This window comes from Polyodon spathula, chromosome 6 (genome assembly GCF_017654505.1).
Source record: "Polyodon spathula isolate WHYD16114869_AA chromosome 6, ASM1765450v1, whole genome shotgun sequence".
Lineage (NCBI taxonomy): Eukaryota > Metazoa > Chordata > Actinopteri > Acipenseriformes > Polyodontidae > Polyodon > Polyodon spathula.
Genome location: NC_054539.1, coordinates 53,811,066 through 53,832,130, shown reverse-complemented (window position 1 = coordinate 53,832,130; position 21,065 = coordinate 53,811,066). Strand labels below are relative to the sequence as shown.

The following is a 21,065-nucleotide window of genomic DNA, read 5'->3' as shown; positions in this document are numbered from 1 at the left end:
CACTGATGAATTTGTACGTCAGTAAGTGCGTATTAGTATGAATCACCCTAGGTTCATACAACTGTCTACACAAAGCCATAATAGACTCAGATGTTATCGTCTTAATATGTGTAATTAAAAGGACTCTAAGCAGAGTATTAAGAGACTGCCGTTGCCCAACCTCTGAAGCGATTGTCACACAGCCCTCACTAATAGCCGCCCAGCTCACCCTGAAAAAGAACAGGCCAACAGGCTATCAAAATCAGTTATCTGCTGCTTTATGGCTGCAGGCTACAAAAAGAAAAAAAAAAAAGCATGTAGCCGGGACTTTGGTTTAATGTCTCATATGAACATATACTTTACATAAGAAAGGAGATAAGGCCATACCAGTAATAAGTCATTTTCACATGCAGCATTCATGGCTAATTTTAATACATTACAAAGTTAATCTGTTGCTCAATACTTCCACAGTGCAAAACAATGCTGATCATCTGACATTCTGGGAATGTGCAGGTAACAACACTCAACACTGTTTTAATAAACCCCAATGCAATTCAGTCAGTATATGTTTGCAATGAAATACAAAAAAACAGCCTGACGTAAGACCGGTCTGCTCCTCAATCTTCGTTTGCAATTTCCGTATTTTCTAAATTACTGTATTATTAGCAGTAAAGTGATCCACAGCCATACTCAATGCAGCACTGCTGGTTTGAAGGTCTCCCATCTAGGCAATCCCTAAAATGTTGTGGTATAACACAGATAGTTCACAAATTACTTATACACTGATGCACAAAAGAAACGCAACACTCAGGTCTAATGGATTTTATCAAATAGTTTAAGCATACATATCAAACAAAAAATCACAGAAAATGTGAACAAAAATACAGATCACGACAAGTTTTCTGTAAAAAACGTGACACACTGTCAAAATGAAAACATTACAAAGTTAGTATTGGGTATGACCTCCCTGAGCATTAACACAATCCTGGCAGCGCTGACGCATAAACTTGATCAGCCTCTGGATAGACTGTTGTGGGATGTTCCGCCACTCTTCCTGTGCAGCTGCAGCTGGTGAAGGTTGGCTGATCTCGGTTGTCTCCTGTGGATGGCACTGGTGACTGGGTCCCACAGATGTTTATTCGACTGAGGTGAGGAGGAAAAGCTGGCCAGGGCAAGACCTCAGCATTGTTTTCTTGAAGTCGTGCAATTGTAATCCTAGCACTGTGTGGTCTTGCACTGTCCTGCTGGAAAATTGACACTTCTGGATTGGCTTGCAAGAATGGAAAAACTGCCTCAAGGACTTTGTCAATGCATCTCTGAGCAGTAAGGTTGCCCTCAACCTCCACCAAATACGTTCCTGTGTTAAAGGAGATTTCTCCTGACACCATCACACCACCACCATCCCATCGGTTGGCTTGCAACGCAAGTCAGCATAACGACCCTCTGCCTTCCAGGACGTGGCCTGTCCCTCACAGAGCAGGTTTCCTGGTTTCTCTGGACTAGTCTGCTGATTGTTGAAGCAGAACATCTCATTCCCCGGGCAACTTCTCTCACACAGACAGGCCGTCTGCAACCAGGCAATCTTCGTTACTCAAGTAGGGCATGGTCACATCTTTTGTTGTTCTTGCGTTAATTAAAATCATGTCTTTCATGAATCACGAACAATACTACTAAAACAATCAACAAACCTATCTGCTCACTGTTTAAAATGTATGTATTATGTATGTACCCAATGAGCTATTGCTGCAAAACTCAGACTGCTACTATTTCATTGTGCATCAGAATACATGTGGGGGAAACAAACTACACTTGTCTAACTATACAGAAATCAGATTTCTTCATTACATTGAAAAAAGAAGAAACTTTACAATACTCGTGAGAGGATTCCTGATTTCTTTTGTCCTTGAATGGAAATTTCCTCCCCTTCCCCCTAGGTTATATGAACTGGGTTAGTGGCAGATACCAAATGTAGGAAAATTAGGGAGTTGAAATACAAAAGCAGTTTAGCACTATGGCAGTGAAATAAGAAAGGCTGTCTATTTTAAATGTCCTATAAACATGATTATTTTTTCTCATCCTCTGAGGTTAGCAACTTTACAAGATTTGTCAAGAGATGTCGTCTCCAGGCCTAGCTTTGATGAACTGCTCTGGCATTTCTGATTTTATTTATTTATATACAGCAGCTGGAGGGTTGGCAATCTGTTCAGGAGATGCAATGCAATTTACTGCACCTTTGCCAACAAGTGCAATCCAGTGAAAGACGCATTCTCTAGCACATGTTCTTGCAGACATGGGGTGATGAGGCGCAGTAATTAAAATAAATAATACTCACATACTGTAACTACAAGAATGGAATTATTATGGCTATTTAACCAAACCTAATAATTATACTGTACATTTACAAAATGTATAGGTTAGGCTTAATATTTCTATTTCACATTGAATCTGATAAGAGAATCAATTAGGTGTGCAAAAAATAACAATAAAAACTCTTCAGTTTATAGATTTGAAACTTGTTACGAATATAAAAGAAACAATTATTTTAAAACAATGCAATTGACTGTGTCCTGCTAGTACTTACTATGCTATTACTACTGTACGTTTTGTTTTAACTTATTCTGTAGCCATTGCACTCAACAGCCTTATGGTCACAGGATCACCCAGCTTGACTTGTGGATATCAGAAGTGTGTGTTCAGTGTTTTTTGGGGTTTTTTTGACCATTGCGTATTAAAAAATGAAAAAGTCTCGGAAACTAAAAGGCTGAAATAATTGCTCTATCCAAGACATAATTGCTTACAAAACTTTCTTCACATCTGTCAGCGATCTCAAAGATTCTTAAACAGGAATGTAATGTACTTTTTTTTTCTTTTTTTATTTAGTGTATCCAATTATTATTTTTTCCCCGATTTTCTCCCATTTTTTGGAATGTCCATTTGCTTTTCCCCTCACTGCAACAATTCGCCAGACGGCTCAGGAGACCCTAAGGTTCAATGATCGTCCTGAAATCCCACCACGAAGCTAGCTTCCCTTTTCACCTAGGAATTCGATGTCAGCAAGCTACTGACCACTGGAAGACAAAGGCCAGCCCTAGTGTCTGGCTTTGAGCTCACTGGGCACCTGAACTGTGGTGTGCACTGTGTGACTGAGTGCCTATTACAACTCAAGTGGCTTCTACTACTAACAATAATTTGAAAAGGAAAGTACAAGAAGTTGGTTTGTTAGGATAATACCAACTTCGCTTATTGTCATGATTTCTGCTCAGTCCTTTTGAACTGATATTAAGTAGGTGGGCTGTATATTTAAATATACTTCAATGCTACTGATGGAATAGCTATATAGAATACAGTACATAACACATTTAATACACCCACTATCCTGATAACAGTTTTATGAATCTGGCCTAAAATCCATTAATGAGTTTCGTAAACAATGAAAGGTCGATGCTTGCTTTCATGTTTGTGATTAGCAAGCTCATCCCATCTCATTTATTTATTTGCAGTAATCACACTTTAGCCTCTGCTTTGGAGATGGCATTTTAATTCTAAAATCAAAATGTACTAAAAAAAAAAAAAACAAATAACTGTTAAATCAAAGATATTTCTCACAACCTCTGATACTCTATTCAGCAATTAAGTTCACACAGTGTTTGCAAGTACATGGCAAAATCTAATCTGGAAATAAAAAGCACTTTTGTTGAATCAAAAAGCAAAAATCTGTGCACTTGATGTTATCTTATTTATTTAAATACACCCCTAAACTCATTTAAAATTATTACGATGAACAGGTCACTCGTGATCTTTGCATCTGCCCTTTGGTTCACAGCCGCAGCCATCCTCCCGCAGTAACATTTCAAAGCTGCGCTGGGCTATGCAGAATCTGCACAGATTTCTGTAGCTGATCAGTGACGTCTACAGCGCATCTCTGCGATTCTGTGCAGCACTGTGGAAATCTGTGCCATAAGAGCAAAATCAATGTCTCAATAAAAATTAGAACACACCCGCGACTGCAGCAGGATAGCCTACTTATTTACTTATTACTTATATCGCCATAGTTTTGTTTAAACAAGTTATAACAATATTTCAATTTTCTTAGGTAAGTAAAGAAATCTTTTTTACAAACTCTACATGTGTAATAATCACTAGAAGTGATTAAATCCAATAACACGTTTTAGTATTAAAATATATATTTTTTTGCTATACATAACCTGTGGTACGTTTGTGTTTTAACCAATCATTTCCCCAATTCTATTTACCATCAGCTAAACAAGTATTTATTTAATTTTATACATTAAAATGTTTCAACAAACTACAGCACCTCGTCATTGAGCAAATAAGAGATCTTAGTATGTTGTAGTATAACACAGTGTACAACTTTTTTTTTTTTTTTTAATTCTGACTGTCTTTATAAAAAAGAAATGTACCAAGATATTTGGTAAGATACAAAATACCAAATGTATAAATCATTCCATGAAAGGAACTGTTTTTGTTTTTATGAAAAATGAGTGTGTGCGAGTCAAGCAATAAGCGATATAAAAAGTCTCACACCTTACTGTAACTTGCAGATTCTCTTGCAGTATTTTCCTGTATTTTGCTCCATCCATTCTTCCCTCAATTGTAACAAGATGCCCAGTCCCTGCTGATGAGAAGCATCCCCACAGCATGACGCTGCCACCACCATACTTCACTGTAGGGATAGTGTGTCTTGAGGCCTGGGCAGTGTTAGGTTTGCGCCACACATAGCGCTTTGAGTTTTGGCCAAAAAGCTTTATCTTTGTCTCATCTGACCAGAAAACCTTTTCCCCCACATCACAGCTGGGTCACTCGCATGCTTTCTGGCAAACTCTAGACGTGCTTTCAGATGGTAGTTTTTGAGTAACGGCTTCTTTCTTGCCACCCTCCCATACAGGCCAGTGTTATGCAGAGCTCTTGATATGGTTGACTGGTGCACCATTACTTCACTCCCAGCCACTTAACTCTGTAGCTCCTTCAAAGTGATTGTTGACCTCTCTGTGGCTTCTCTCACAAGTCTCCTTCTTGTTTGAATGCTGAGTTTTGAGGGACGGCCTTTTCTTGGCAGTGCCTGGGTGGTGTGATGCAGCTTCCACTTCCTGATTATTGATCCAACTGTGCTCACTGGGATATCCAAACACTTGGATATTATTTTGTACACTTTCCCTAATCTATGCATTTGTATTACTTTCTCTCTAACTTCTGTAGAATGCTCTTTGGTCTTTATTTTCCTTCAGATTCACAGCCTTACCAATGATCCTTCAACAGTGGGGTTTTTATCCAGAAAATGTGACAGCAATTTTAATGGTTCACAGGTGGAGGCCAATGGTAAGGTAACCGTGTCCTCGTTAGGGCAATTTCTTTCATCGGTGCAAACTGGGAGCTTCCACAGCACAGGGGTTGAATACTTATGCAAGCAAGATATTTCAGTTTTTTATTTTTCTTAAAAATATTTCCCAACATAAAACCAATGTCACCTTACAATAATTGATTCTGAGTTTCAGTGTTTAAAAATAAAATATCAAACAGAATGAAATTTCAATGTACCATCTGTAATTCGGTAATATGAGAGAATTGGTCAGGTCTGAATACTTTTGCAAGCCACTGTATATATATTGCATGGACCATAGGTACAAGACCATGGTACTTGTGAGAATGAAAGTGCTGGTGGAATGGAATGGCATTAAGGGGCACACGAACGCCACGACCATGCCACATTATAACGGGTTTGGCAGTATAAAAGGTCCACCTTATAAAGGGGGAGCACTGGAACACCAAAATAACCAGTCACAACATTTAGAAAAGTTTGCCAAAAACATATTGATCATAATACAACATGCAAACTATTGACTGTGCTGCATATTTGGATGTAAACAATTAAAAGTATAGGTATAAAAAGAACAGAAGAACATATAACAATTAAAAGAACAAAAAGGAGGCCATTCACCGCCATCTGTTTGTCCAGTTCCTGTCACCCGATTCAATTCCAAACTGCGTCCACATGCATTTTAAAGGATCCACGTGATTCAGCCTCAACAATATGACCTATTCCACACACTCACACCTCTGTATGAAGAAGTGTGTTCCTCCCTGTATCTAAAGTCTATTGCCACTTAATTTCCAACTGTGTCCTCTGGTTCTGGCTTCTGTGCTGTGCTTAAAGTATTGCTTCGGGTAAACCATGTCAACTAAGATTTTAAAAGACTTCAAAAATGTCTTTCCTAATTTTTTTGTTCTAGGCTAAACAGACCCAGGTCTTTCAGCCTATCTTCATTCATTTAAATCCTGGGATTCTCTTCATTTGGACTCTCCAGGGCCACAATAAGTCTCAGGACCTTATCCTCTACCTTTCCAGGACCATAGGACACAGTTGGAAATTAAGTGGAGATTTACCTTGATCATGCAGCACATGTAGGCTTTAAGCACTACTACTAACTGCCGTGACAGGATATACCACTGTCATCATTAAGGGTGGTGCTCAGTTACAACTCCTTGCTGAAGCAGAACTGTTAAACTTAAAAGATTAAGTGTCTCTCCTCATGCCCTACCTGTGTTTATCTTGGAGGTAACGTGGGACAGGTCGATCTTCTGTGACCGGATGGGGGTGGAAGATCTCACTGTGGAGCTTTTTGCTGTTATCTTCCTGTGATCCGAAACCTTGCTGATCTTAGACAGAGGGGCGAAGATACCTGCAAAGTGCACACTAGTTAGCTGTACAGTAAAAGCTTGCTTTAAGACCACTTCACATTTAAAAGTAACTGTAGCTGACAATTCCATAAATCTTGCTTAATTGTCCAATTCTGCAAGCAACACGTTAAAGTAAACATGTATTTTTATTTTAACACTTGATATATGGTTAGAACAATTTCACAGTTGTGATTTGGATTACCCGGACACTCCCTGCTTTTATTATATGTATAACTGTGAGGCACACAGCAGCACAGGCCAGGGTCACAGATAAATGTTTTGCCTTGGGAGCCAATGGCTCCTAGGCCAAAAAAAATTGGTCACCAAATCCAATTACTGTTTGCCACTTTAGGAGCAAGTTGACTGCTACCATATTCAACTACTTAAAATACAAAAAATTGCTAAGTCACTAAAGTGATACTAAAACAGTAACAATGTTTGTGCTCGCTTGTTTCTTACCTCAATTTTCTGAATCTATGTACAGTGCCTATAGTAAGTGTTCACCCCCCCCTTGGACGTTTTCACAGTTTGTTGTGTTACAACCTGAAATCTTGATGCATTTAAATGGGATTTTTTCCTTTGATTTATATAACCTACTCAACACTTTGAAGAGGTAAGAGTATTTTTATTGTGAAACAACAGTTCATGAAAAATAAAAAACCTGAAATGTCTTGGTTAGATAAGCATTCTCCACCCCCCCACCCCGAGTCAATACTTGGTTGAACAACCTTTGGCAGCAATTAGAGCTGTGAGTCTTTTGGGGTAAGTCTCTACCAGGTTTGCACATCTGGATATGCAATATTCGCCCATTCTTCTTGACAAATTTGTTTAAACTCTGTCAAGTTGGACGGGGATCGTTGGTGGACAGCAATCTTCAAGTCTTGCCACAGATTCTCAATCGGATTCAAGTCAGGGCTTTGACTGGGCCACTCTAGGACATTCACTTTCTTGTTTTTAAGCCACTCCATCTCAGCCATGGAACGCTGTAGGTCTTTCAGAGTTGTCATTGGCCTCTTTGTGGCTTCTCGGACCAATGCCCTTCTTTCCCGGCTGTTCAGTTTGGGAGGACGGCCTGCTCTAAGCAGATTCTGGGTGGTGCCGTATACCTTTCACTTCTTAATCATCGACTTGACTGTGCTCCAAGGGATATTCAATGCCTCTGAAATCTTTACACCCCTCCTCTGATCTGTGCCTTTCCACAACTTTGTTGTGAAAGCTCCTTGGTCTTCATGGTAGTATCTTTGCTTTGAATGCACTAACCAACTGTGGGACCTTACAGAGACAGATGTATTTAATGTGAAATCATGTGAACCCCTTTTATTGCACACAGATGGACTTGAGCTTATTTATGACACTCCTGAAGGTAAACAATGTAACAAATCTATATCCGGGAAAGATGCAGCTGTTAAAGAAAATGCCACAAACGATAGAAATCTGTTCACATTGACTTTTCAGGTATCCTAAATATGACTGGGGAAAGACAACATGTTAGAATTCACAAAGAATACTGTACTCTAGCCCTTCACAACTGTTCCACGAGGAGTTAATGTATTCTGCTGGTGTTAATACAGCACTTCTGGACTTCCAGGCAATTGTATTTGATCAGATGGTTACTGTGATATGCTGACACACTTTTCTTTGCAGATAGAATATTGACAGCCTGTTTTTAAAGGTAGAAGCAGCAATTTTTCTTTTACAGACACCAAAAAAACAAAAAGAATAGTTTCTAAAACTTTTTTTTTAGTCGCCTTGGCAACCATTTTAGTCACTGTCTGGAGCCCTGGCACAGGCACCTTCACATGAGGCATTGGACAGGTCATACCGTATTTGGGAGGACAGCTGAAGTACTGCACCCCCCCGACACCCCCGTTGTTTTTGCCCTCCGGTTCGTCCAGCTCTATCCCCGCCCACTGGCCACTGGCAAACTCGGTGGTGCCGCAAAACCGCAAAGTGCCAATCTGCAGAAAAAAAAGGGACAAAACAAACAAACAATGGGCAGTCAGGTTTACAGCAATGGAGACAGACCAGTTAAACAGATGGAATACACACAACTATGGAAATGAAGCCACATATCTGAAATGCTCATTTGCTCAAAAGGGGGTGTTAAAGGTTTGCAGGATAATTTCTGAAATTTTCAGTTGACACTGTGACCGAACAGATTGCCTGCTCTTCAAAACTAGAGTGCATTAAAAAAAATATAATAGTGTGAGATAGACAGATAGATAGATAGATAGACAGATAGACAGACAGATAGATATAGATATATCATTTTCCAGAACGCAGCCTCTGAAAACAGCAGTCAATTTTGTTCTGAACAATTTCAATGATCACCGTCTCCCAAGAGCTCTTACAGGTCACAAACTTTAGCACGCTTCTGAAAGTCTAACAATCAGGCAATTACTGACACAAGTGTATTCAACCCATTCGCTCATTGGGCGCAAGTGTCATAAATCCCACATCATGTCACTCGCAAAGTAAGTATCTGCGAGAGATTTGCTAATCGTATCAGCTCTAATCCATATCATTTAATGTAATCTTAAAATGTGCAATTTCAGTAATAGTGTTCTGTTAATCTGGGCGATCTGGCAGAGACAATGACAGCAGACATTATCATGAGTTTGCAGGGTTGATGTGACAATGGATATGTTGTTCAATTGAAAATGTTGTCTATATGAATAATAGCCTACCTTTCCTCTGAGCAAATGTTAGCCAGAAAATGCCTAATGGATTAATGGTAACTGACCATCTAATCCACCTGTTTCAACTGGACTGTAAATGACTTTGCTCTCAAAAAATGAAACCTGCCCTAACAGTGTCTATATCAGGGGTGGCCAAACTTCCTGAACCTTGAGCCGCATACCACAATTTTTATATGTCCAAGAACCATAAGACACATATTGTAAAACATGAAATGTTGGCGAGCAAGACATTTTAAATACTAGCACTGTTAAACTTTTTTTTTTTAACATTATAACAGAAGCTTGTGCTTACTCTATGTAGTACAGTAGCTGTTATCTCTTGATGGCAGCAACACACACAAGGGAGAACATTGCACAGCTTGCAGTTTGTACCTCGTTTTTATTGTACTGCAGATCTACAGTGTATTCAACTTTAAACGCAGCACTTTGGTGTTTTTCCATTATTTATGTTTATACTGTATGTATTATGCACTTAAAATATAACACATTCAGTTACTATGAAGCAAATTACAATAACTGCCCTGATTTCACCTAAAACACCACACTAAAAAGACATTTTTGTAAGGAGTCTTTTGAGAGCTCTGGAGATGACAAGCTATACTTATTTTGAAAGGGGTTACAGTGCCTGCTCATGAGGAGACATAAGACATGTAAATGAAATATTAATTTTAAGCCTGCAATATAACATTTAAACATGTATTCTCTAGTCTAGCACCAATAGTTTACCAAATAATAGTTTCCACTTAATTACAATTTAATTAAATCAATATAACTTGCTGTTTGCATTTGGTTTGAATGAAAAATGAATTAAATTTGACTTTTTTTATATTATCAATGAAACAGGAATCACAGTCTCAATCGAGTTACGGGAGAAAAAACTAAAATAAAACTTGTTTCACAATCAACACTTTTCTAAGAGTTTCATTGAACGGAGTCAGCTCCAAAAAAAAAGGCACATCATGTGATCAAATAGAAAAACCTAAAACAAAGAGCCCCAATCATAGAATATTGCTCATGCCAAACATCCTTATTCAGATGAATGAATCTTTTTTTTATATAAAATTGGAGTCTCTCTAAAAAGGCAAAAGATGTATCTGCAGCAGATCACAAAAAGCAGCCATCCAGCAGCAGATTTGCACAACAATGGAGGTAAACTGTGTAACGTTACTGTAGATCACTACCGAGAGTCGGCTGTTGATTGGCATTTAGATTCAAAGTATTCACCGAAAGAGACAGGCGGAAATTCAGAGCAGTACTGTGACTGCTTTACTTGCAAAGAAAGCAAACACAGTGACTTCCATGTTCCAAAAGTCCACTGAAAACCGTGAAGCACAAAACACATTACATTTTGACCTGACAGAGGCGTCTATTTGCGCAAATATCCCTCTTGAAAAATTTGACAACCAAAAGTTACATAAATTCTCCAGACTCAGTGTAGCAAATGGTGGTGTGATTCCTGCATCATCCCAGCTGAGCCGTGAACACTTACCTAAAGTTGCTGAGCATCACAAGCAATCTGGTTTCTTGTCAGTGGTCTCTGACGAGTCGACTGATGCACAAGATCAGTATGGGTTACACATTGTATTTGTTTTGCAAGACCTAAGGTGAACATCCATCTGACATACTGGAACTGAAAGCTGTCCTTGCAGATACACTTTATGTACATGCTGTTAATTGCAACACCATTTCATAAGCTATTGTAAAGTGCCTGAATAACTTTGACGTTGATTTTGATGTCAGTGCATTTAAAAATCTGTACACAAAATCTGTAACTAAAACTGTTCAGTGCACATTCCGCAAAATACGATACTTTACCCATGACACTGCTGTGAATTTTAAAGAAAATTTCTGCGATTTTCACAGGGCTTTAAAGTATGTACAAAAATGCAAGTGTGACTAATACATGTTCATAAAGACAAACAGGAAGGCATCTCTTTATATCCCCAGGTATAAAGAGATACATATGCAGAAGTATGTAAAAGATTAGGTGGGAATACAGTACACAAGTAAAGACTGAAATACTTATTTTTTTAATTTCGAATGACCAATTATTATTTTTTATTTATCCCCCCCCCCCCCCCCCCCCCCCCCAAATTTGGAATGTCCAGTTATGCTTTTTCTCCTCAGCGCAGCAAGTCCCCACATAGCACAGACGTTCTGAGGCCGAGTGAGTGTCCTCCAAACTCACAAGCCTAAAACCAGAATCACCTTGCCAAGCAAGAGAGATCGGCTCTGCTTTTCATCCGTTCTGAATGTGCTCGGTGTCTGGTCAGTAAGGTTCGCTGTTGCGCAATGAGTAGAAGCAATCCCTGATGTTTTCCCATCCCCCACCCCGGGAGCGACACTGCCTATGTGACACCCACTTTGTAGTCCCCAGAAAAGTTTGGCCTCTTTGCACAGCCCGGATGCAAACTTGTGCCATCCAAGCTGTATGGCTCATCCTGCACTCCCAGCAACAGCGCTTTAACTGGATGAGCCAAAGACTAAAATACTTCTGCACATGGAGCAGGGTACTTCCTGGAATCCTGCTTTTTTCCCCCCAGAAATGCATGCTCATATCACAAAATCAATATAAAAATAAAAACTAAATATTCATTTGGTAGTAATGCCTATTTATAATTGTACTTGCACTTGTGGTTCTCTTTGCCATTAACTTAAATATCCCCTTCATAAATTCTCTTGTTGTTTTAAAAACAAAGCTGAGCAGCAGAGACAAAATGGTGAAACTCTCTCTTGATTGGAAACAATTGGACTAAGCGGTGGGATTACAAGTCTAGACTCAGGCTACAAAAGCATGCACAGCTTCTCCTTGGTGAGAATTAAAACAGAGGATTGGCTTTTCTCAAAACGGGGACACACAGGAATCAGAGTGCGCAAACAGCACTGCGATGAAACAGAATACAGGGGATGAAACGTTTAGTCTGAGGAATTGATTATGAAACTGAGATTTCACTGGACAGATCCTTGTGCTTGGTGGACCAGTCAGGCCCTGGTGAAGAGAATAGTTGGAGCATATTAGGGAGTCAGAGCATATAGTTCACTGCACAAGAGCTCCATAAATTACACTTGTTCTGAATGATGGAGCAAGCCTTTTCTTCATATCTTTATAAATTATGTATTGATTTTTTCATCAGATACATTGCTCTACTAATGCAACAAGGGCAGGTTTTCCTTCTCAAGGTTTGAAACAAGTAATCATCTGGCCCCAGAGGTAACTGTGCTCCAAGGCACGAACACTGCCAAAATCAATACCAGTTGCACGAAGTATAAGCACAAAATAAAAAGGCACGGGGAAGTAATTAGAACCCCCTGGAATTCTATTCTAGTAAAACATAAAAAAAAAAGTTTCATCCTACACTGGGGATATTGCTGAGAAATCTGTACGTCCATTTTCTGAGAGTTTTCCAGTACATATATCTATAGAGATGCTTTGTGAAAAAACTTTCCAAAGATATACTTTAGCACAACTAATTGGGGGTTTTTGGATTTGGAGGCATCTGTCTGTCAAATGTGCTTTTTTACATGTGTATTATACAGTGGTTGTAGGCCCTGGTAATGTACTTTTTCATGATATTGATACCTTTGTTTTTCTATCTGCAGCATGCTCTTATAGAGGTTTACCACGGTAGTTTTCCACAGTATTTGTGCAGTTTTACCATGCTTTACCCATGGTTATACACTACTGTGCATTTACCAGTGTACCCTGGTTTGCCATGCTTATTCACATGCTTAACCATCCCTTGCTATTCTTTACAATAAAAGTAGTGCACTGCATTGCACTACTCTGTTGGAATGACTAAATTAAAATAAACAAAATCCAATAAAACCACAGTTTCAGTACTTTTCATTTTCAATGATATGAAATGTGCTACAGTGTTGCCAGGGATATAAGAACAGACCTATTTCCATAGATTTTTGCAGCGGTTAGCTGCATATAGTAACAGAAGTTAATATGAAACAAAAATAAGATATACATTTGTACCTTGACATGTGCGTTTCCTTGTTGTTTTCCAGTTAAATGGAAGTTCAGACTATGGAAATGTGACAAATTGGCTTGTTAAGAGCTGGAAAATCAATTGCCATTTCAGTTGAATCAGTCATAAGCAGAAGTCGCAAAAGGCTTTGCAAGTATAAGAAATGAACCTGCCCATGTTGAAAATAAAGACGTATAATTAGATGGCAAAAAACTTACAGGGCAAATGTACTGAAATCTCTATTATCTCCCTGAAAATGTGCCTTCTGAAAATCAGGCTGAATGTGTACAGTCTGTTCTTGATGCAGTCATAGTTAACCAAAAATGCTATAAATCTAAATCGACTGTGTGCCACCAGTCCTGTTTAATTTGCACATCACAGCCCACCAGAAGTGGTATGTAACATCCTGCACACTCTCCAATCATGTTTCTTTTCAAATTGCTTCCCACACACCTCGTCTTCGCATTCTGGTGTTCTTATATGTACATTGAACGAAGTTTGCGACTCAGTGAGTGCAATAAATTGCTTTGAAATGGATAGATTATTTTGCTACACAAAGTAGCGGTTGCGGGGACCAGCATGTATTTACATTTACTGAATTTGAGGAAGATTCAACCCCAGGAATTTTTAAAAACATTATTTTTTGACAAAACAAAACGGATGGACTGTTGGAGGGTTTGATCATTCTAAATCAGGTTTTGCTTTGTTTTAGTTTTGAAGTATGCAACGTTTGGGCACAGTACCTTCTGCCCCGCAATGATGACACGATCACCCAGTCTGAAGCCCAGGGAGCTGAGGAGGGTCTTGCCCAAGACATTGCTGTAGTTGGGCAGCATGGCCCTGGTGATGTCGCAGGCCAGGGGCACCGCATCCAGCAGCAGCTGCCTTATCTCCTTGGCAACTGCCGCAGCGTCCGCCATCTCCAGGGGAATTTCGAGGGGGTCTGGCACCACGTCCACAGGGGTCTGCCCGCTGTCATTCTGGAGGGAGCAGAGAGGAGGTCAAATTACTTCAATCTTTAGCACACTTTCTTATCAATACCAAGAGGGGATGCTATATGATGCTATATATGCTTTGGCGAGGAAAGGTAAACATGTTATAAGAGGAGATTAAATTGTAGCATAAATTAGTAAAACCCTGTTCACACTACTGGGTCAGCGCAGGGCTACCTCAGGAATGCCAAATATTTAGGTCTGCAACCCTGTTCACATTTACAGTTAAAGGCACCTGTGACTGAAAAGCAGACCTAAAATGTTTTTTATGGAACGATAGCCTGCACTCAGAATGGAAGAGCTACTGGGATATATAGTAATCCTTTATTTCTAGGAGTTGCTTTTTTGTTTTTCAATGCAGCACAGTAGCAATTTTATGGTATGTAAAGACGCACACTTCTGTAGCTACGTATATCATTGCATGCAAAATAAACAGCGGTGGCTGAATATGCCAAGTCGCTGCATTATAGAGATCCACAATCCTGCAGTTTTGAAATGTTTCACTTAGTTCCTAAATAACAAGAAAATGTAATTGTGGCCAATTAAGCTTAATTATGAATGCACTGCAGCTCATATGTGAAAGAAACAACCTGAACCTGCTAGTTTGTTTTTTTTATTTATTTAATAGTTATAATTAAAATTGTATGATGTAGAAGAATTACCATTCAATACCAATCCACTGATTCACACCAGAAATATATTTTACTTGCCATCCTTGTGTGGATTGACACTATATGCAGCAGCTACAGTAATGTTTGAGTTTTTTTTTTTTTTTTTTTTTTTTTAAAAATTGGATATTCTATTCATATGCCAGGAAAGTGTCAACCTCGCTACTGAGCAATTGACAGGTTCAGATCTTATCCTTCAAACGACAAAGCCATGCTTTTCAACAAACTCACTTTTCACTCTGCCTCTCTTGAAGGGCATGCCTCAGGATTAATGCTGTACCTTTTTTTTTTAAACATTGTATTTTCTTATGACCTTTCTCGAAACTGTAGTAAGGATGACATTCATCTCTGTGCAAATGACAGAGGTCTTTAAAAATGACAAAATCTTTTGGGGCACAGACAATGGATTTGTAACATGATTGGAATGGCATTTTAGAGACAGACCATCAAACCAGTCTGGCTCTGAATAACTCAAAACACTGTTTTAGGTTCCTAAAGAAGTCACCTCAGCAAGCACAATGCAGTGAAGTGCAATTGCATTTGATTTAATTCCTTTCATGTATTTGTTTATTTTTATAATTATTTAATGCAAGGTCTAAAGCAGGAGTCTCCAACCCTGGTCCTGAAACAGGAAAGAAAATGGAAAATACATCTTTATTTATTTGTGCATTCCTGTTGTTTCGTGAACACGCTTTATACATGGGAAATGTTCCTGCTCTCCTCCAGTTTTAATTGTCAGTTTTAAATGCCCCTGAGTGTATGAGGTGCACATCTCCGTCTCGGTTATATTTCTAACCGAGTCCCTAAAGAGACAATTAAGCACCCGTGAAATGACTGCTGTCCTAAGCCTATGACACCATGTTGATGGACAATACAGTGATATTTTGTTCTGATGTGAGAAAAAAAAAAAAACCTCCATCAAAAAGTAAATGTCATACTCTATCAGTGGACAGGTAAATGTGTGATTACAGTACGTTTATTGTTAGGCAGTTGTGGCAGCAGTGAACAAACATTACAAACTCATGCATAAAAAAATAAAACTGAAAATATCCCACTTTAGTTGTGGTTGCCACAGTACGTCAATGAAGTTTCAGAACTGTACTTTATAGTAGATTATTCAGAGCTCTCCAGACGCAAGGCTCATTGGTGTTGATTGGCCTAATTTACCACTTCAAGTGAAAGAATTGGAGAAACAGCTGTTTGAGTTGTGATGACTGCTGTTCCACAGACTAAAGCCCAGCTTACACAAGGAAACATGTTTCCAGACAAAATGTCATCAATCATGTGACTATGCAAGAGGGTGACTTTTTCAGAAGATTTGAAATCCTGCTCCAATCAATCGTTTTACTGATATGTACGCTGACTCACTGTAGTCTCATTTCAGGTTATTTGTGGTCCTACAAGCCACAGCATCTCCTCAATTTCAGAGAAATTTCAGGGGTGACTCTCCAATCAAAACACATTTCACAAAAGCCCCAAGCCAATAAAGATGCGCTGAAAGAGGTTGATGAGATGACAGAAGGAGAAGATCTCTCACATAATCAGAAGTAGATGAGCTTGCTCACCTGTCAAACAGCTGTGTAAAATTAAAAAAAATATGAATGATGTTTATAAAATTCTATCTGTTCCTAGTTCCTGAGAGCTGTGGCTACCACTGATCGTGTTACATATTTTAGGTAGGAGATCATTAAATTGCATTAATGTGGGCATTTCTAAAGGAAAATGAATTTCAGTGAATTTTGTAACTTTTTTTTTTTTTTTTTTTTTTTTTTTACATTCAAACTTGGTAATCGTAGGATATACCTAATCATTGAGTGAAAACATTTCTTACTAATGTTTTCTTACTAATCCTCAGACCTTTAGTGTTTTAGAAAGGTATAATACTGTATAATTTAGGTGGTTTTTTGCACCTATACAAGCCCTAAGTCAAGACATGTCACACAGACCTGAAATTCACTGATTCATGAATCTTGTCTATTTAATAAACAATAAGATGACATTAGTTAAGAAAACTGATAATTAAACCCTGCCATGTTGCTATTTAATGTCAAACAGCCAAGTCTGGATACGTGAAGGGAGTCTTCCCTTAAAAGGAAAATAATGTCGAGTTTGACACCATGCTTTTCACAACTTTACACTATGCGTTTACCATAGTTTACATTTGTTTGCCATGTTTTTTAATATGCTTTACCATGCTTTCCCTATAATATATTACACTGCTGTGATTTTACTATAGGAAGCATTTATAAAGGGGTCAAGGCCATTTCTTTTCTGGGTGCATCCACCTTTAGACATCCAAAATCATTGCCTCAGGTTACCAGTGTCGGTTCTCCATCCAATTTCTAATTTAAAAGTGAAAACTGTTTCAAATTAAATTTTAAATTAGATTTTTAATATTTCCTGTCTATTGTTGGATGTTTACAATTATTCTGAGTGGTTCAGATAAAGGCAGATTAAAAAAATTATAATAACTACATTTTGGAAGGAAGCAACAGAACACAAGTGTTACATATGTTATCCCTATATGTTTAAACCTAAAGAATAAACCATTCAACTGTAATATATTTTAAAAAGTGTTTAAAATAAACAACCTCAGCCCTATTTGGAGTTTCCCTTGCTAGTATAACATCCTTGACTTCATCTTAGAAGACTGTTTTCTCCTCATTATCTAGATGTTCGTTGTAGTTAGTGCATACGTATGGAATTGCTCATGAGGGATGGCAGCTGTGCTTTGGATAATTTCCAACAGAACAGCACATCATATGCTTGATCACTCAGAGTAAACAGTAAAGGTAAAAGTTTAAAAAAAAAAAAAAACGCAGTGGAATTAAAATGTTAAAGAAATAATTGCCAGTGGGTTGCTAGTAGAACAGTGAGAGCTTGGGAGGTGAGGAGGGTTTGAAAGTCCTTCAAGGAACAAAGGACCAAATGTAGGAGCAGTTTGTAACAGGATAATTTGGTTTTAAAACCCTCCCCGCCTACTCTTAACTTTATTAAAACAGCAGACTAAATAACAAGGGTGCTTTGCGTGCTGTGGTGGAAGCCAGGGAGATCATACACAACTCTCCACTGCCCCCTGGTGTACACAACTGGCAAAGGCACTGCAGCTAAAAGCACTCAACTAGAATTCTAAAGATAAAAAGAAAAAAAAAAGAGCAGAGCTACTATGCCAATGCTATGCAATAAACATTACTTAATCGTAATAAACTTATTTTTTTCACAAAACCTCCCTAAGTTAGTGTTAATTCGTTTTATACAACTTTAACTGCCAATTGTGCTAGTCTGCTTTCATCCTTCAATTTCCTTCTGCAGCACTGGTCAAAAGTGACGTCTCACTTTCCAAGACTAAGAAGAAAACTCACATCAGACCCGCAGAAAAAAGCAAGGTGTCTTTTTCAAGTAACTCTAGATGACCAGATACAAGCTTGAAAGTTTAATGTGACATGCTAAACGTGTGCTAAATCGCACATCTAAATCCATTCCTCTTACTTCCAGTACAAACTGTTTTCACTCCTCTAATGATCATAAAGGAGAATTTTCTACTCCAGATTATTATTTAATTTGTTTTTATTAAAAGGCTATTATTTAAGTCACTGCCACTGTAAGAAGTATGCAGTTTCAATGGGTGTGCTCCTCACAACTAGTGCCTTATATTTTCTTTTGCCAGCTAGCTAGCTAGATTAACTTATTAGAGACAGGCTACTACACCTGCTGTGTTCATTACAGAATCCTTGGACTTTGTAATAAAATTGACTTTTTAAAATACTCCAACATTAATTACCACTGCAGTTCAAGCACCCATGAGTATCGAAGCATACATATTTTGTTTAAACAAACGATGTATCACAAGCGCCTCCAAAAATAAAACACAGATGGAAAGTAGGATGACCTGTGTATAAACTGTATAAAATTCTGGACATCAGGCAGTTCATGTGATAATTACATTTAGTGTAAAAACACTGAAGGACTATTAATCACTCCGGGGATCTGTTCTGGTCTGAAAATGTTGTTCAGTTCTTAAAATAATAATAATAATAATAATAATAATAATAATAATAATAATTCACCACTTAATTTGAAAAATGTAATCAATATGTCCATAACAAAGTATGGGATGGGCAGCCCTTCAGTACCAATTGAATACAAAGAGATATTAATAGTGAGGGCTTTATGTTATGTCATGAAAAGTGACCAGATCTTTTTTTTCATTGACACAAAATGCAACACAAATACATTTTATTGCCAAGCATACTATCATTTAAAACAAACTATTTACAAAGCATCAAATATTTTAAAATGAAATTAAACTTTGATCTAAATTTTGACTTAATGAGGTTATTTTAACAGAGGAATTTCAAAAAGAAAAAACACACTAGCTCTGACTAATACACTTTTCTGCATGCAGCTCACCTGTCGGAAGGAACAAGATCCGTAAAAGGAATAGGTTACTACAAAGTACCTTCAAATCAGTTTGGAGAGCTGCTGTATATTACTAGAACACCATGACATACAGTATTTCTGATCATGGGCTGGCCGAGGCAATAACAAGAGAAATAATTACCCTGAAGGCCGGATTGGCCCCATGTTCAAGCAGACACTTCACAGCTGGTAAACACAAGTTAGACGCAGCGATGTGCAGGGCTGTGCCGAAATCAAAGTCACTGCAGGTAGCATCAACATCTGTTACATCAAAGAAACCAAAGAGCAAGATGTACATGACACACTGCTTCGCCGTGCACTGTATCTTTAATTAAAACAATTCCTCAGTATGTACCCCTCCATACAACAACTCTCTCCCAATCTCTACCCCTCTATACTACAACTCTCCCTAGCTGTACCCCTCTATACTACAGCTCTCTCTAGCTGTACCACTCTATACTACAACTCTCCCCAATCTGTACCCCTCTATACTGTAAGAGCCCCCAACTCTCCCTACCTGTACCCCTCTATACTACAACCCTCTCCAATCTGTGTCCCTCTATACTGTAATAGGGCTCCCAACTCTCCCTATCTGCATCCCTCTACACTACAACTCTCCAAAATCTCTACCCCTCTATACCACAATTCTCCCCCAATCTGTGACCCTCTATACTGTAATAGAGCCCCCAACTCTCCCTACCTATACCCCTCTATACTACAACCCTCTCCAATCTGTGTCCCTCTATAGTGTAATAGAGCCCCCAACTCTCCCTATCTGTATCCCTCTATACTACAACTCTCCCCAATCTTTACCCCTCTATACTACAACTCTCCCTCAGTCTGTACCCCTCTATACTACAACTCCCCAATCTATACCCCTCTATATTACAACTCTCCCCCAATCCTGTGCCCCTCTATACTATAATAGAGCCCCCAATTCTCTGTCAGTCTGTACCCCTCTATACCACAACTCTCCCCCAACCTGTGCCCCTCTATACTGTAATACAGCCCCCAACTCTCCCTATCTGTACCCTTCTATACTGTAACAGACTACATTTAAGTAAAGTATTTATTTCCGGACATTTTTTTTTAAACATCCCAGCTAAAAATGCAATTACAGTATACAGAAGTTATCAAATAATTCCTTATATTAGTATTAGTAAACCTACAAACTCAAGTAAGCTTTATTCAGGACATGATAAATCTGATCAGTTCAAGCAGATTTGTCAGAGACCCGATTACTCAAATTTCTGGTACCTGGTAATTTCAGTGATATACCTACGAACACAGATTCAACCCCTGTACTCCGTTTAGCATTTACCCTCGACACCACCTCTATCCCCATTACCCTCCCCCTGTTGAGAGCGCAGCGCTCCGCTCACCCCCTGGTCTTGATGCCTTGAGCACAACCCTGATGAGCTCCGGCACGTCGAAGTAGGCAGCATAGTGCAGGGCGCACATGTTGGTCCAGCGACTTCGCAGGCTGGGGTCGGCCCCCATGCTGAGCAACTGGGAAGCGAAGCTGGCAGCAGTCTCTGCATCGCCTGAAACAGAGACACACGCAAATACACTCACACACATCAGCTGGCACCAGATTCACAAAGCAGAATGGTAGCTAGCAAATACACGAGCTGTCTT

General features: G+C 38.8%; 1 protein-coding gene across 3 annotated transcripts in view; it reads right to left on the bottom strand.

Annotated features, from left to right (window-relative positions):
• Nucleotides 1-21,065, bottom strand: part of LOC121317337 (CAP-Gly domain-containing linker protein 4-like) — a 56,641-nt gene that overhangs the window by 17,833 nt on the left and 17,743 nt on the right. For all 3 annotated transcript variants that reach the window (XM_041253168.1, XM_041253169.1, XM_041253167.1), the window contains exons 5-9: nucleotides 20,810-20,971; nucleotides 19,570-19,688; nucleotides 14,092-14,328; nucleotides 8,498-8,633; nucleotides 6,537-6,677 (exon numbers count right to left, since the gene is read on the bottom strand). In XM_041253168.1, coding sequence (XP_041109102.1) covers nucleotides 6,537-6,677; nucleotides 8,498-8,633; nucleotides 14,092-14,328; nucleotides 19,570-19,688; nucleotides 20,810-20,971 — 795 coding nt within the window. The remainder of the gene's footprint in view (nucleotides 1-6,536; nucleotides 6,678-8,497; nucleotides 8,634-14,091; nucleotides 14,329-19,569; nucleotides 19,689-20,809; nucleotides 20,972-21,065) is intronic.